At 27.9% G+C, this 18316-nt stretch overlaps 2 protein-coding genes across 2 annotated transcripts; one reads left to right on the top strand and one right to left on the bottom strand.

Moving 5' to 3' along the window:
- Positions 1–7247: 7247 nt before the first annotated feature.
- On the bottom strand, positions 7248–13159 carry LOC130901784 (uncharacterized). Its single transcript, XM_057813381.1, has 5 exons — positions 12688–13159; positions 12359–12516; positions 12120–12310; positions 11831–12058; positions 7248–8562 (listed from the first exon to the last, which is right to left on the bottom strand). The coding sequence occupies exons 1-5, from the start codon at positions 12972–12974 to the stop codon at positions 8107–8109; spliced, it is 1320 nt and encodes a 439-aa protein (XP_057669364.1). The 5' UTR covers positions 12975–13159; the 3' UTR covers positions 7248–8106.
- Positions 13160–14446: 1287 nt separating this feature from the next.
- LOC130901004 (coatomer subunit zeta-1) lies at positions 14447–17069 on the top strand. The gene is made up of 5 exons (XM_057812045.1): positions 14447–14578; positions 14676–14921; positions 14978–15111; positions 16680–16770; positions 16973–17069. The coding sequence occupies exons 1-5, from the start codon at positions 14561–14563 to the stop codon at positions 17018–17020; spliced, it is 537 nt and encodes a 178-aa protein (XP_057668028.1). The 5' UTR covers positions 14447–14560; the 3' UTR covers positions 17021–17069.
- Positions 17070–18316: the final 1247 nt, after the last annotated feature.

The following is an 18316-nucleotide window of genomic DNA, read 5'->3' as shown; positions in this document are numbered from 1 at the left end:
AAGTACGAGATGTATATTCATTATTAATGAACATAATGTGTCCAAAGATTTAAGTGTCTGGGAATAAGTTGGCAATATCTTTGATTTATTTTGTGGTTTGCTGGGCTTCAAAAATTTAAGTGTATTATTATATTTAGTTCTATTAATAAAAATGAATTCATATAAAGTAAAAGATTTTTCCCCGAGTAATTTTGATCTGACAAACTTATATAGATATTATACTGACGTCATAGTGTTAACGATTATTATCATATAGAATATTAAAAATATTTGATATTTTTTACCTTTATTTTATGTACATTCATTACAAGAATTATAAAAAAAAAATGATTTCTTATATTTCACCTAATTTGTTATTTATGGCTGCAGGAAGACTCTTAAGTTTAGTTAATACAAGTGTTTAAAATATGTTGTAAACTATTATGTTTTCTTATTAAAGTTGGTAACATTAATATAACGTCAATTAATTTCTTTTCGTAAATCAAATTTCTTTATATGACGTCACATTTCACTTAGAAATATTGTGTTTTCAATTGTTTTATATAATTTTTTTGTCGTATAATAAAATATTCTATATTATTCTATATAATATTGATTTTTATGTTAAAGATTTACGGTGTCCAATTCATTCATATAGAGAAGCTTTTCACACTTCAATCATTTTCTAAAGGTATGAGTTACATCTAGTTTCATTATCACATATTTCTAATATAGTTCAAATTACGACTGTGAATATAAACGATTTGTGAATTAATATAATATAATACCAATTTCTGACAGAACCTCACATTAACCTCTACACAATGAAATCTAATAAACAAATGTGTCCATAGAGATATTACTGTAATATCTCTGTGAAAGTGTCAGATTATTAAAGAAAATCAATTAGAATAATTCTTGTCAAAGAAAGTTAAGTTTCTTTGCTTTCAGTGAATATAATTAATTAAAACAATTTAATAATTTCAAATGATTGAAATTCTGATCGGCTATGAAAAACTACAAAAAATAAAATAAAATGATGGAAATGAAGGAAGAATTTTTAAAATAAATTATGGTTAGGGGATGAAACGGGTTTATATTTGGCTTAATGAGACATAAATTATGGTTAGGGGATGAAACGGGTTTCTATTTGGCTTAATGAGACTTAAATTTATTATTTGGAAATCAGCAACAAGCTTTGGAATGACACTTTGGGAGGCAAAAACATGTGATTTTAGTTTTTTTGCGATAGGCGAGAGATCAATAATTTAATAAAATACTTTATGTAAGACCAAATTTGTTTAAAAACTGTATATCCATTGAAACTAGCACTTTCAATAAACACTCAATCAAACATTAAATAACCATTGTATTTCATAAACTGCAAATACCACACAGGAACACTCACATTATGTTTATATGGAAAAAACAAAAAACTAAGTTTTTTAAACTAAATTTTCACTTTATTATCATCTAAAGCTTAAATTACATTACATATTTTATACTAATAATTATTTTTAATAAATTACAACCTTTGACAAATAACCAATAATTTATAACAATAACATTTAGTTAAAATTCAAAAAGATGAAAATATGTAATGAAAAATGAAAAGTCACACATAAAATAATGTAGTATTGTATTTCACCATGATGTTTATTTAAAAAAATGTTAGTCATAATTTTAGGATAATTTCACACAAGTGGAAATTAAACATGTTTCATTTAATCTCATTTCGTAAAAACTTTAAATGAATGAAACTTTTCGAGATAATAAGTGTTATACATGTATTCGATATCATTATAATAAGTTTTCTGTCAATTAACATATTTTTTTAAAACTAATGCTGATGAGTTTCTTTGATATTTTTTTGAGACACATTTATTGTGTTGAGTATTTTTCACAATGTTGAGAAAATTAGGACTTGATAAAATTTCCTATAAATGCAATTTATGATTTCTTTAGTCAATTTGGTTGGAACGTTGGTAAAAAAAGTTAAAATGCTCGTGAGAATATAATTTTTTGTGCAAGAAACACACTACTGCCAAAGCACTACCAGCAAATATGGAATTAGGTAATTTTAAATATTCTTACAAGATATGAAGCAAGTGGAGTCAATAGACAGTATTAAATCAATTCTTTGCTACAATGGGCAAAACTATACTATAATAAATTCAAGCTATTCCATCAAAAACCTTGTTAAAATGCTAAGTTTTCTATTTAAAGGCAAATAATTTGAAAACGTTATGATATAAAAAAGCCAAGAAATAGAATCATATGTTCAATATTTACCTAGTAGGTAAGTAGTACCTACTTATTTGTTGGAATGAACACTAAAATGTTTATCAAGAAAGCTTCTTAAAATTTCAGATTTAGCACTTAGCAGGGTTGAATTAACATTTTACCATATCCTGAAGTAGGATATGGTGTGTAATAATGAAACACTAACTCTGCTAATAACCTATTTCAGTTTAATATCATATCTTCAGAGCTACTTTGAATTTTTTCTTTATATAATTTATTGAATTCATATATTGTTGATATCGCTAGAAGTATTCAAAGGAAGTGATTTAATGTAAGAATTTCATAAAACGTGCTTGGCAATGAGTTCATTTGTATTGGTAAAAACAATTTCCATGTCTATGTTAAATTTGAAAATTTCTGTGTAATTTATAAAGTGTGGTAAGAGTTCAGAATTCAACATGTTACATATTACAAAAGTAGGATTATATAATAGAAACATTATGATGGGATCAATACAGATAGTAGTACTTTTAAACGTCAAAAAGAAAAGATGGTACAGAAAAGTCAGAAACTGGAAAAGAAAAGAATAAAAGACAGAAATATACAAACACCAAACTGAGCAGAAAATACTCTTTTAATAAGAAGGAAATGAGAATAATGAAAACACAGTTGATTCTTTTATGGCCGAGACCTAGAGAGATAAAATATAGACACCAATTCTCTAGCTGACCAATCAGAAAAATTTCTAATGAATCCTATACATAAATATACTTTATGGTAGATTACCTGAAATTGTTCACTAAACAAGTATGTACCAAAATAATATACGACTAAAGTATAGAAATACAGTAAAATGAGTGTCAGTTTAATAATCCTATAATAACATAAAAATCATTGACTTTAAAGATTAATATTTAACAAGTAATATGAGCAAAATATTCATCTTAGCAGCTCAATTTAAAATTTGAACACAACTCACTATCGGTTGCTTGCACTTAAATACAAGTATTTGTATAAAACTCCTCTGATACAACTAGTTCCTAAACCTGAGAGTATGAGATTCAGATATATTTGCTAAAATACCATTCAGTTAATCAAAATATTAATGAACGCTGTAAATGCTTCTTGGTATGTTCGTTATTCAGATTGGAATTATGTTATGTCTGAACTGAAATCAAAAGACTAGCACCCAAACTTTGGGATTTTTATAAGACGGAGTTATAAGTTTTATATATTGGAAAAAGAGCATCAATGAGTAATGTACACAATAATTTACATAGTTAGTCATACTTGACCAATTTCATTAATTCTTTCTTTAAAACTAAAAAAACTTCAAAATCAATGATTTTTTCATAATATATATTACATATTTATCAGTTACAAAATTTAATCTTAGTTGCAATGCTTGTATAAAATTCTACTGTATATAATTTCTAAGGCTTCTCAAAGGCTAACATAATATTTAGTGTGAGTATAGAATTTGTGAATATTGACAGATATATTTTAAAGTAATAGAAATAGTAATCGAGATAGATACTTATCTGCAGTAAAAAATGATTATTCTGTAAAAAGATTCAAATATTAAATAAAGAATTTTTTGTCTGAGTTAACTAAAAGATGTAAATATCAGATACCAAAAAAAAGACTATGTACCAGATCTGGTAATAAAAAACTACACTGCAAAACAGAATTTGTCAGATAAGTAAATAATGTCACAAAAAGACCAATTTGTAAGTATTCTAGAAATTCCGCTTTTTCTTTTTCATCATAACGGATATTTGACGCTTCTCCCATAATATCACTAATAAGAACAAATTTTTGGAATAAATTGAAAAAAAAATCAATATTGATACAAAAAAGAACCTTCATTGGAACTTGTCGCTGTGCTGGCAAGATCGAAAAAATATGTATACATGTACGCAGAAGAAAAATAGAAATAAACATCCAATAAGGACAAGAATTGAGATAAAGAAATTATGGGAGTGTTTAGAAGAATTGGAAATACCCTTGATACTAGTAAAAGTGTGAAACAGTATGATCTTAGATTTAGATCAATAGGTAGAATAAAACAATGAGACAATTTAATCTATTAATTTTGGTCACCAAAATGATAGTAAAAAAGAAGACGAAAATTTAGATCCAAATACTACAGCTTAGTTTTCTCAGAATAGACGATTATGTGGCTAGGGTCACAAACGTCCCAGTATGGAAGCTATGGTTGGCGCCAGAAGTGTGGCAGCTAAGGGTTGAATTTCAAAATCTGTAAAATATTCATGCCACATTTTTTATGTTTTAATTTTGCAATGCATTAAGATAATTGTAAATCAGAAATCCATCCAGAAATTCCATCAGTGATAATTCCCATTGTATTCACTAAAATTTAATCAAGCGATCCTTAAAAACCTATCTCTACTGTAACCAACTATTTTACCTTCATAATTTGAAATCTTACAGTTTGTTTAACATATACTTGAATTCCGAACCACTTGAATTTTATATGTGAAATTTGATTTAAAAAATCTATAAAATAATGTAAAAGAAAAATAAAAACATGTGGTATAAATATATAAATATACATGTTCAATATCTTAGCATGTAGTCAGTTTATTTTTTTAATCAGATACTTGATAAGATCAGTTTGTTATTTTTTCTTCAAACATTTTCAATATTCCTTTATTCGCGCATTGTGGCGCAGTAGTCACTTCTGATTTATTTATTCTAACATTCGAGTTTGTGAAAAATTAATTTGTTATCGACCTCCCATTTCATTAGAGAAATTCAATAAAACCTCGAAATTGATCTCTACCTATCAACACTCCAGTTCGAATTAAAGTAAATTTTGTAAATTTGTGGTGATATAATTCTTTATATTCGTTGTTCTACAGATTGGAGTTTGATTCAGACGGAATTCAACTGGTATACCATCACAAGCAACAAATACTTCAACAACTGGGAATCCAGTTGAGGGCTGCAACCTTCCAGGATTTTCATAGATAAGTTTCAGTCTTATCTATATTGTTAGATAAATCTGAGTTGTTTTTAATTTATAACTGCTTGAGTACGCAGTTAATGCGAAATTATTTTTTTTCTTCAATAAATTTGTTTTTGAAACTTTTTATTGCTCCCAGCAATAATTATTATTTGTTAAAAAGCTGGAGGCGTCCAATTTAATATTAAATATTCACACAATCTGAGTATCAGTTATTTATATAGGTACTTTCACTGAGATCGAATACGGCCGAAATGGCGTCAAACGTTGGTTGATTTGAAGTGGAGTGTAGATAGGTGGAGGTGGATTTCGAATCAATTTCAAGATTTTATTCTTGAGTTTCTTGATTGATGTGGAATGTCGATAACAAATTAATTTCTTCACAAACTCGAATGTTGAAATAAATAAATTGGAAGTGACTACTGTGCCACAATACGTGAACAAAGGAATATCTAAAATTTTTGAAGAAAAACGTAACAAGCCAAATGGCATATTATAAGCAGTTTCCTTAATTTTAGGAAAATGTTTATCCATTTTGGAAGTATTCAATAATAATGCTTCTAAAAACATACACTGTTGAAAAGTTCAAAAGTCTCTAACAATTAAAAAGATAAACTGACTACATGTTAAGATATTGAACATGTGTATTTATACCACATTGTTTAATTTTCTTTTACATTATTTTATAAATTTTTTTAATCAAATTGTACAAAATTCTAGTGTTTCTGAATTCAAGTTTATGTTGAGCAAACTGTAAGATTCAAATTATGAAGATAAAATAGTTGGTTACAGTAGAGATAGGATTTTAAGGATCGCTTGATTAAATTTTAGTGAATACAATGGAAATTATCACTGATGAAATTTCTGATTTACATCTCCATACTGGGAAGTTTGTGACATAATGTGCCATACAAAAATTGTTCAATTTTCTTTGATTAAAAAATATAATTTGCAAAAAACTTCGAAAAATGACTAGTTATAGTTGAAAATTTATAAATTCTTCAATTTTTCGAATTAGAAGCTCAAATTTCAATTACACTTTGTCGAAAAATAGTGTGATAGTACCCACTAAAGAAAAAAATTTTTTTTGAAGAATGAATGTCAAGATTTTAGTCATTTTTCAATATCAAAATCGCATTTTTTTATGGTATAAAAACAATGGACAAACGTCATTTAGTACTTAAAATTCATTAAAATAAATCAGATGCCGAATGGCATGTTACATGCTGAAATATTACAAATTTCATTAATGAGAGCAAAATTTCATCAATTTACAATATATATTTTAGCAAATTTTTAATTGCTATTTAAAGTTTTATGATAGACTAAAATTATGTTAAATGATTTTCCTACAAAAAAAAAAATAGAAACCATTGGTCAATGCATATTCATTTCAATTAGAAAATAACAATAACCATCAAAATTTGAAATATTTTAATGAAATTTTAAATTATATTTCGGATAACCCCAATAATTAATGTTATGACAAAATATTCAAATAAAAATCAAGAAATAAAAAATATATCACAGAAAAGCTCGAAAAACTCCGAGAGATTTTATAGTGAAACAAATACTACAGATTTCGAATATGACTGATGAATGTCACTATTTACATAACCGTTCCAACATTTGTGTCTCTAAAACTCCTTATTTTTGAGAAAAACTATGCAGACAACCTGGTAACCAAAACTACTTGCAAAAACTCTAGATGTACAGACAAATTTTTATACTTAATTTTATATTTTTTATAATTATACAAAATGGTCCAGAATTGTGAAAACTATAACGTGGTATTTTTTATTTTCTTCTATCTTCATCACAGACTGAAATAATAGGAAATTTTGAAAATCAAAATGATTTTCGATTTTATTTTACTTTGGGAAATCGATAGACCTCTAAAGTTTTATTAAATCAATTAGTATACTTTGAAGTACATGTCAATTTTTGATTGTAATTTATTCTTTTGATAAAAAATTGCCTCCGCGGACTGGACTAATATATATATATATATATATATATATATATATATATATATATATATATATATATATATATATATATATATATTCCAAAACCGACCAGTAATGTGAATATTTTTTAAAAAACGTTAATCATCATCATGAATCAAATAAGCTTCCAAAAAAGTGTTAAAAGCTGAAATTTCTTAAAACAATGATTATTGTTCTAATTAATTCAATTTTTGGATTTTTCCATCCAAATTTTTTTGAGAAAATACCCTGTAGGAGAAGGAGAAGTAGATGGTGACCTGAAATAGATTATCATGTTTTATTATTACTCCCAAAATATAAATAACATAATCGAATCATTTGGCAGTTATTTGAAGGGATAAAGTTTTTAATTAACTTATTTAAGGGTCGTGTGTGCCTTATTATCAATTTAAAAAGTATTCATAAAACAGTACCCGTACCACTAACAATAGATACTTCTGGACCACATGTATATACCTACAAAGTTGCAGAAAAAAAACCTTTATGGAATAAATAGACATTTATCAGTTTATGTTCATATCTGCGAGATATTTGTTTTTCACAGTGTGATACAAAATTACCTAACCTGTAATTCAAACCTAAATTACATACATTATAGATCATTAGCTTTTTTATCAAAAGATTACAAACTGTCATTGTTTTGTTAAAATATACTTTTAAAGCCGTAGAATACTTTTTTAATATTAAATAATAAGTTTAAATATATTAGGAAGAAAACTGGAAGTTTTACAATTAAAATAAAAGGAAAAAAATATCAAACAATAAAAAAAATTACTGTGGAACTATTATTATGGATAATGGTTATTTAATAAAAATAAAATTAAATATTCAACCAGCTTTAAAAATACAAATGACCCTCGATTTCTTATGATAAAATAAATTATTTTAACTATAATCATTTTCGAATCTGTCGTCATGTTCCCATCCTTTCTTTTTGCCCTTTGAGTTTTTATCTCCATCTCCCCATCCTGACTTTTTACCCCACCCACTAGAATTTGTAGTATTGTCTCTATCTCTCCAATTGGACGAGTCATTGGACTTACTTTTGTTCAATCGCGCTCCCACTCCTAATATGGGCCGACCACATTTTGTAGAGCTACTACCAGAATTTTGGGTTTTTGATTTTTCTCGATGAATAGAATTTGATGAATTATTATGACTCGATGAATCTGATATAAAACAACTCGAGTTTGTTGTGTCAGAGTAAGATACCGCAGAGTTACTTTGGTCTGTAGTAACATCAGGTTTGGTTGACAACTGTAGAACGTTAACATTACTCTGGTAGTTTTCTAAAGTTTTGTTATCTTCTGGAGTTTGAACACTTAATGTATGTTGTGTACCCTAAAACAAGTATTCATTTTAGTTCAATTCAAACACTTAGATCGCCATAAAGACGTATAACTTCAATAAAAAAGTTTGTACAAAAGAAATTGAATCCCTGATATATTATTTTATTGAGTGATTAAATCTTGTTATGCATTGAAAATTACATCCTATCCAATAAAAACCAATTATTACACTTGAAAATTTATTTTTAGATTGTTTCATTTTTTATTGACAAAACACTTTTCATGAAAAAAGTCTATATCCACAAACTTTAAAATTGCAATCAAGTTCAAACAAACTTGACAAAAGCAACTATTGGAAAGTTGGAAAAAATTTAAAATTTGTTTGAATAACAATTTAGATATGTATCTAATTTCGTTTTTTTGTATGACAATGTATCATAATTTTTTCTAAAATGGAGTGCATGCATTAAAATAAGGAAAGAAAACTCTTTAATTTAATTAACAAAGTAATAATTGTTGGTCTGGAACTCTACGATTATGGTTAATGTTTAAAACTAAATTTTTACATTATCCACAACTATTGAGATCATATAACAGAATATTGTAATGAGCCTCTCTTTAGCACCAGAACATGTATTGTCTCTCATATATAAGTACCGTTTTTATTGTTTGCAAAAATTCAAGAAAATGGAATACAGTGTTGTCAATAATTCAAGTAAATTGAAGAATAAATCAGGGCCAGTTTATTAATTACAATTAATTCTGACTGTGTCAAAATAAGATTGGCAATTGAAGTAGTTGTGAAAGTGAAATTGATTCGGTTTGTTCGAATCTTTTAATTCTGTGACTGAATAAGTAAAACTCCAAAGTTAGCAAAATCATTTCATATTATGAGGAGGTATGTTAATTTTTATAATGATTCCAATTTCTTGTAAGGCACTCTCTATAATATATTGATTGTTGAATATTTCAGTTCATACATTATAATAGAATGTATCTTGTGATAATATCAATTTTCTCAGAATTTCAGGGTATTTTGTGAAGTATCTTACCAAAGTACACATTATCTATAGTAAGTTTTTTGGATTTCAGTTAAACTTTAAGTAATCAGAAGTCATATGAAATAGATAATATTGTCCACTAAAATCGTTTACAACTTTGATTACACAATTTTGTTTTGTATATCAACAGCTTCTTTCATAAATCATCATTATTTTATGAGGGAAAATATGTTATTCATATTAGATTTATGAACGTATGTATATATGCATCCACATCCATCCACTAGTTTTCAAGGACTCTCTCTGACACGAGTAGTTCTGTTATTCTTAATATTCTTATAAATTCAATTGTAGGTAAGTTTCTGTTCTCTCCAGTATAGTTATATAGTGCATTATATTCTTCCGATATCTTCAGGTTGTAATTACCTAGTAATCCTAGTATGTTGTCTGGTCTCCAAAAAGATATTTAGATCCATTTTCTCGTCCATTTGTCTTATTTTCTTCTGCTTCCTCTTTTTGTGTCTTGTCAGGTCTCCCTCACATTAGCCATCACAATGTCGAGCTAATCCTTGTTTTCAGCCACCCTAAACAATTTTGTATTGCTGGTAAGATAGTCTTAACTATCAGTTATTATTGGAAATTGGGTTTATCAATAACACAATAAATTTTATCAATTGGTTAAATTCTGAGATAATTATCTCTTAGTTTTAACTGACATCTGAATATAAATATTATATTTTGTGATATATATTTGGTTTTTGGTCTGTGCAAGCTTTGATAATTTCAACTGGTGAGTGAAATTCATTCTAAACAAATGGAAATTACTAATACTAAGAAGCAAAGTAGTAATTTTACTCTCAAAGAGAAAACTTTACTATTAAAACAAACAAAAGAATATGATTGAAAATAAAAGAACTGATGGAACACTGTGAAAACCCTAAAAATGGACTTGAAAGCAAAACAGAAGTTTTAGCAGCTGTAATAATGGTGATTCTCAAATCTAATTTTCAGATAGTCAAATAAATATATTGATTGTCATCTATATATATTGATCTTGGGCAGAGCCTGGCCAATGTACCACAGTCCAAAATTTTGAGATTTGTGGATGATACAATTCGGATATTCAATGAAAAGTACCCTTTTCAATTTATATAATATATTTCAGTTTGAATAAAAATTAATTGGAAAAGGGAGAACAGTGACTCTTCAAATAGTTTTAATATTAACAAAATAATGCCTTTATTCATTTGAATCTTGCATTAAAATCATGCTCATCCTATTTCTCAAAATTATCGACTCTTTCTCTTACTACATAGGAAGTTGAATGAATTTCACAAGATCAATGTCCTCATCACAATCTACTATGTAATCAACAAAATCCATATCAAAATAAAATTAAATGATAAAATCACTTATTGATTGATGAACCTGAGTTTAAATAAAGTTTCATAGTGTATATTTATATTTATGTAGCGACCACGCCAAGGGCTCTCGCATTTAAAATTATTTAATACATGTGCACTTTCATTCATCATATTTTTCATCCCTCAAATGTTTACCTGAACAACTTAATCAATAAAACAATTTTTGGATTCCCTTTTGGTAATTCCAAGTTACTCTTCTATTATAACTTTAATTTCCAAACCTTGTGGCGCGTTTTAGGAAAAACCAACATTTCAACGTCCCTATACCTTTTACATTGTTTTAGGACACCCTTTCTAATCATTATATGAATCCAGGTAAAACATTGGATGGAACTGTTAAACAGTCTTCCTCGGGACAGTGAAGTGGGCAGATCTCTAACTTCTATATCTCAACGAAGCTACGCTGCTCTTAGAGATTCGGCACACGCGACTTAGTTTAATTTTACATTTTGCATATAGTTTTGTTGGTATATATGAATATATAGTAATTTCAGTTAGTTATTGAACTTTGATTATTGCTACCCCTTCGCTATCCTCTGCCCTAAGACTGACGTCAAAACATAGTGAAAAGAATACACATACAGTCAATTGAGTCTGTTATATTTATTCATTATTATTGTCAACTTTCCTTATTAATCACTTGATGAACTAGTGGATAAAAAATATAAGATGAACTAAACTGGAACTCTGCAGGTTAATGTTACCCAACAGAAACTCAACTACATGATACAAATAAACATTTTTCTTTTGATAAACTGTCTTTGATTTTAGGTCTCTTTGTTTTTTGTAACTAATTTTCTATGAAAAGAGACCCAAAATCAAGAAAAATTATTAAGAAAAACATATAAAAAGGCCTAAGAAGTAAAAAGTCAAAGAAACTTGATGAAATACTTGCTTGAAAACCAGCCATTGCAGATCCACCAAGTTGTTCTTGATAAAATTTGAATACTTCAATAGGCAACATCCCAAATTTGTTGTTATATATTTCCAGTGACAATAGAAGCCACAATTTTCCTTCTTTCGATATTTTTTTATCTGATGTAAGAAACATTCTAGTTTTATTAAATAGTTCAGCTAACTTATCAGAATATTCTGTTTTAATTGCAGCACCATTCAAAAAAATCTAAAATATAACAGAATTTCAAAATACTATATTGGTTGTAGTTATTCAACTTATTAGGTACCTGGAATGTAAATTGTTGCAGATCTAGAGCATGTGCTGATTCCAGTAACATTTCAAGGTAAGATAATAATGGTGTCAGCATAAACGTGAAAGGTTGACCATTTACTAATCTAGCTTTATGAAAAAACTCTCCTAGCATTCTCACACCGTTTCTAAATGCTGTTGGATTTGCCTTGGACACAATTTTACACCCTGAAAATAGTTATTAACTATTTCATTTTCAAACAAATATATATTTACCTTCAAAATCATTTTGTAATTTCTTCAAAAATATTAGACGTATATTTTGATCGTGAACTTCTTGTGATATAAAAGATCTTGAAGAAACCATTACTACTAGTTTAGAAGCTAATTCTTCATCATTCAAACATCCTTGATACAATGCATCAAAGCTTCTCCTGATAAAATTATTATAAAGATAACATAATTAAAAAATTACTTTTCCAATTTATTAATATCAATTTTAAATACATTATATATATACTCAATGATTTATACTTATTTATTGGATCTATTTCTAAAATTGTAATAAAAATAGAATAGTGAATTTTCGTAAAATCTATACTTACTCTACTTCTTCACTGTTCTGACAATCTTGTTTCCAATTCTCTAAAATATATTTGATCTTTTGATTAAATTTTATTCCATCATCGGTAACTTTAATTTCCCTAATTTTACTGATCAAATCTTTGAATTCATGTTCATTTACGTCGGTAAATTTAGACTCGTCTCCAATTACAGTAATATTTTTTGGGTTATCTGCTACTTGTATCGGTGCCGGGTTTGGAGCTGCATTTTGATTTTTATTTAAATGTAACCATCCTCTACCTCTTCCACCAACTCCACTTTTTGACATATTTTACTACTTACTATGATTTATTTTAAATTGAATGAAAAATTTTATATCTTTATGTTATTATTTATAAAATAACTGTTCGTCTTTATGATACTTGAGTACAAATATGAACAAGCCTAAGCCTACAAACTTACACTCAATTTAACCTATGTTTACGGTATGTGGTTTATTCCTTTATTCCATGCAGACGACGCGGATTATTAACCGGCCTGGTAAATTCTGCCAAATCCTAAAGGCCAACACACACGACAACGATTTATCATATATTACGTTTACCATAATATTATTTAAGTAAAATTTAGTACGTATCGTAAGTAGCAGTTTTTTATTGCTTCTTTTATTTATTAGAAAATATTGCATAGTGATATGTAAATTATTCCGATAATTTACAAATTCTGTTGCAATTTTAACACAATAATAGTCAATCTCTGCCTACAGCAATTTTTTAGGACCAAACTGAATTATTTACCCATTTTCCCTCCAATCCCACTCGACTACATTTTATCGAAAACGTTTTGTAATAAGGCTCCATCATTTCGTTAAAAATATTCTAATTTGAATCCTTTCGATAATATTACAATAACGGCCGGCATTGTCCAATTGCTAATATAAATCGTTGTCGGTCATAAGGGGAGTTTGGTGGGAAAATTTATTTTTAAAACGGAGTCTAATATGTTGTTATAAGGGTATAGAAAAATAATTTGATTTGTCATTTTCAAAATGAGTTTTCATAGATTATGTGAAAAATTCTTTCATAACTATCTTGTACCTCAAAAAATACATAAAGAAATTCACCTATTATTAGAATTAAACTTTACAATATCAATGATATTTTTTACAGTTCTATAATCTGTGAACAGTGTGAACCTCTTAGGTAGTCAATCACAGAACGGTAATTTGGCAGTCTTGAGCGTGGTTTCGAGTATGTTGTTTTGGGTGCATTCCACGAAGCGTTCACGGCGCGGTGCCTGGAATACTCTTGGGAGTATAATCGTTGTGGTCACGGCGAGAACGTCACTCATGACGTCATGACTTACGCTTATGCCGACCCTTGTCAAGAGGTGGGTCGAAGTGAGCTTTGAAAGAATTAGCGGAATTTTTAAAACTAATGCAACGCAGATTGCAACCATGAGAATTTATCTCATTATTTGATGCGGTATGGGGTATTATAAGTACTTTTGAAGCATTCTTGTGACGCACCACCAAACATTTTACTATCGCCGCAGAACATATTTTGATTTTACTTTAATGTAAATCAGTTAAGCATTTCACTTAAAAATTCAATAACTTACAAATTATAACATATACTCTTAAAACTTTCGCTTTATTTTTTCTGTATTGTTATTCCTTAAGGTTTATCTCAATGCTCAAAACGCCTCGTAATCCATTCCACTTGGGTTTACAATTATAACGCTCTGGACTGAGTGGAACGGGAAAGATCGTGGTCTTGAACGTGCTTGATGGAATGCACTCTTTGTACTGCTCTACAATTTTCATTGATTGAATAATTATGTCAATGTCAATGTAGTGAAAGAAAAAACATTACACTATTTAGGGTTACGTGTACATATTTAAAGTTTTTAATAATGGAGGGATCGTTATTAGTATGTATTATGCTACTTAAATAGATTATTGTATATCTTCTGTGATTCAAATGCAATACATGTTATGAATTTTGTTCTATAATGAAAACTTTTGTAGGAACCTACATTGTATACAATAAAAGGAATAGCGATATTAGATTATGACGGTAACAGACTATTAGCTAAATACTTTGATAAAAAAGTGTTTCCAACAACAAAAGAGGAGAAAGCTTTCGAGAAAAATTTATTTAATAAAACTCATAGAGAAAATAATGAAATTATCATGTTAGATGGTTTAACATGTGTTTATAAGAGTAATGTAGATTTATTCTTTTATGTTATGGGTAGCTCACATGAAAATGAGGTAAGGTAGTTCTATTTAAAATATATTTTGGAATTTTACAGAAATGAACGTTTCAGATAATTCTTATGAGTGTATTGAATTGCTTGTATGACACAGTTAATCAAATATTGAAGAAGAACATGGAGAAAAAGGTATTTTTAGAGTCTATGGATATTCTTATGCTGGCAATGGATGAAATTTGTGATGGAGGGTATGTTTAAGAGCTATTTTACTTACTTATATCATTCCTATTTATATACTAAAGTCTTAGGTAAGCTATAGAACTCTATCCATTGAATCACCAACTGACTAAATTTTCTAAATTTCTTAACTTTTACACATAATTGCTAACTTCTTTAGATTAGAAGGAAAAAACATGACTCAAAATCATAAATGAGCCTAGTTTGTATCTCAAAGAGTAATCGAGAGTGTAACATGTGATCTGAAATTTACTTTTCTGCTCTTCTAGTTTGAGTAACTTGTAGAGTGTCTGACTATTATCTAAATGTTGTTGACACAACATAAATTTCTGATATCTCTAAACTATTGGTGCTTCTTGTGATATGGTCTTCTCCTATCAATTTTATATATTGAATAAAATTTCCTTGAATAGTTTAATACTTGGAGCCTATGAGCATGTATAGAAAATTACTTTAGTATTTTCTCACTAATTCTTTTTGGTTCGAACCTACAGTTCATCTATATAGAGGTTCACAATGATATTAGATTTTCTGCCCAAATTGACATTATCTAGAGGTATAAAACTAAACTACTTATTTTGAATCAATCACAACATACTGACAAGGGAGGGACAAAAAAACTTTATTTTTATTACTACTATGAAAATATCATTCAAGATGACGAAAAAAATACTAGTTAAGTTTGAGCTCTTAATATTAATATTTAGAATGGCGCATTGTAATTTTTTTTGGGATTTTAATGTATTTCAACGAATTAGTGTGTAGTAAAAAGGAATAGATATTTTTGTAGGAAATTAAACGGCCTACAAAAAAGGTCTAAAATAATTTTTTTCCAAGTCAATTTAAAGTTAAAGTCAAGTTAAAAGTTATTCGCAGTAAAAGTTCAACCCAAATAATCTATGATGACTTTCACAATCTTTTATAGTTTTTTATAAAATAACTGTCTTAAAAACATAAAACAACATATTTTTCGTGATTTTTCTCATTTTTTACCTTCCAAATTCATTGAGAAAAAATTATGTTTTATGCACGATTCGAATGAAAGCGTTAAATACTGATTTCAATGTAGTCAAAAGTACTGAAAAGATTTTTGATGCAATTATGTCTATTATTTAATTATTTGTTATTTGAAATCAGTTACATTGGAAGGAAAAAAAATAGTTGATTTTTTTAAACCAGTGTAGTACTTATTATCCTTCCAATCTCATATATGATGTTTAAATCTTTAGATTATTGAATTTGATACTTTTTTAATAATTAGTTAACCAACTGTTCTGTAATTTGATGGGGTCAAGTATTTGTGACTAATTTTCTACTTATCTGATAAGTTGTCCTAATCGAATGATTTTTTATAAAAGATTTTATAATTCAAGTATCCTTCTGTATATTCATATATATACTTTACAATGAATTCCAAAATTACATACTAATGACAAAAGATATTCATTGGCATGTTGGTGTTCGCTATAATAGTTTATTTAGATTTTTATGTGTTAATATCAAAATTATAGTAATTACATAAAAACTTATTAGAATTTTTCAGTTTGGATTTATTAATTTTTTAAATTTTTTTTCTAAGGATAATAATAGATGCTGATCCAAATTCAGTAGTGTCTAGGGTTGCTCTAAGAAATGACGACATTCCTATAGGGGAGCAAACAGTAGCCCAGGTAACTAATGCCATACATTCTTTGTTTTGGTAAAATAAGTATGGAAAATACATATAAAATTTTATAATTTATTTTGTGTTTGTTTTCATTTAAAAAAATTGTATTTTAAGAACTTTCAATACTATATAGATATAATACAAATTGTGAAGATATCAGTATTTAGACAACTATATTTTTATATTGAAACATAATTTATTTATAGGTGTTTCAATCTGCCAAAGAACAACTGAAATGGTCATTGTTAAAGTAAGATAACTACCGATTTTTTTTTCTAATAAAGTTTATTACTAAGTGTTAAATTATTTCAAATCCTTGTATATATTAATAGTGGGGTTTCATAAATATATATTGAGAGTCGTATATTTTTCACATTATGTAGTATGTTATCTTTGATGATTATAGACCCCCATGGAGCGATTTAATGGAGGAGCGACAATGAAACTTAATCACTCACATTTATATGAAATGTTGACAGTTTACAAGAAAAATATGGAGATAAATAACAGTATATTCAACGGCAAATGGCACTAGTGTTTATACAAGGCCACTCCGATAAGTACTATTATGTACTATTATGTAGTACATTTTAGTAGATGGCTATCCGGAGAAGGGCAAAACGGTCAAAGGGCTGTAGTATGCCGAATTAAAGAGAAAACCTGCCCAATTTGGTGAAGGAAAAAGTGCGCTTCTACCATGATAATGCATTAATCCACACCTAAGCTTTCGTCATGGCTAAATTGATTCGAATAGCAACCTGATGGTTCATAAAAAAATCTATTTTCAAAAATTAATTTATTCCTAAGTTTATATTTATGATGTAAATATGAATCCGGTTTGTGAAAAATAAGAAAAATTGCATGATAAACAATCTCTCTCTTATCAGTAAAATCAGGGGATTCGATGATGACAAGTCTACTGGAATCTGAGCGAACAGACTATCCCTCGAAACTCATATATATCATGGCTATTGAGTAATGTATAAAGTTTTTTTGTTTTTGCCAGTAAAGTATAAGATCAAAATTTACGTGCACGTCTGCTTGCGATAATGTTTAAATTCTTCGTTTAATCAATCTCCATTACAAGTGTATTATGTATGGAGATTTGCTTTTTTACATCGGAAACTAAACGCGCAACCATCTCGCGAATTTTTGAATAATTTACCAGTAACCCCGTAATATTACAAGTACAATCAGACAGTTGTACATAATTTTGTGGTTTTTGTCAAAAAGAGAAAAAATCGAATGTCGATTTTAAAGGGTAAGATATCGGTAAAATAATAAAATCGATTATTCGATTACCGTACTCTCCAAATTTGGCTTTTTTTGGTATCCAATCTTAAAAATTCACTCGCCAAGCAAAAAAGTGAGTCGACTGAGGAGGTTATAAATGAATTTATTTATTTTTTGTAGTAAGTACTTCATTCCAAAATTAAATTTTTACCTAGATTTCTAATATATTAGGCCATAAAAACGTCCGACCTTGAAAAGAGAGACTAAACAGTTGTTTTTGGAAACTGTATAAAATAGGGACTATACGGGGGATGTGG

The sequence above is a fragment of the Diorhabda carinulata genome, chromosome X (assembly GCF_026250575.1).
Source record: "Diorhabda carinulata isolate Delta chromosome X, icDioCari1.1, whole genome shotgun sequence".
Classification (NCBI taxonomy): Eukaryota; Metazoa; Arthropoda; class Insecta; order Coleoptera; family Chrysomelidae; genus Diorhabda; species Diorhabda carinulata.
Note: the sequence above shows the minus strand (reverse complement) of the source record. Positions and strands in the feature narration are given on the sequence as shown.

Excerpts from the sequence above, each read along its gene's own strand:
- LOC130901784 (XM_057813381.1), bottom strand. The coding sequence starts at position 12,974 with ATGTCAAAAAGTGGAGTTGGTGGAAGAGGTAGAGGATGGTTACATTTA. Across the intron at positions 12,517-12,687 it reads CAGAACAGTGAAGAAGTAGA|GAGAAGCTTTGATGCATTGT; the intron begins GTAAGTATAGAT and ends TAATTTTATCAG. Across the intron at positions 12,059-12,119 it reads TGCAACAATTTACATTCCAG|ATTTTTTTGAATGGTGCTGC; the intron begins GTACCTAATAAG and ends GTTATATTTTAG.
- LOC130901004 (XM_057812045.1), top strand. Across the intron at positions 15,112-16,679 it reads GATGAAATTTGTGATGGAGG|GATAATAATAGATGCTGATC; the intron begins GTATGTTTAAGA and ends TTTTTTTCTAAG. Across the intron at positions 16,771-16,972 it reads GGGAGCAAACAGTAGCCCAG|GTGTTTCAATCTGCCAAAGA; the intron begins GTAACTAATGCC and ends ATTTATTTATAG.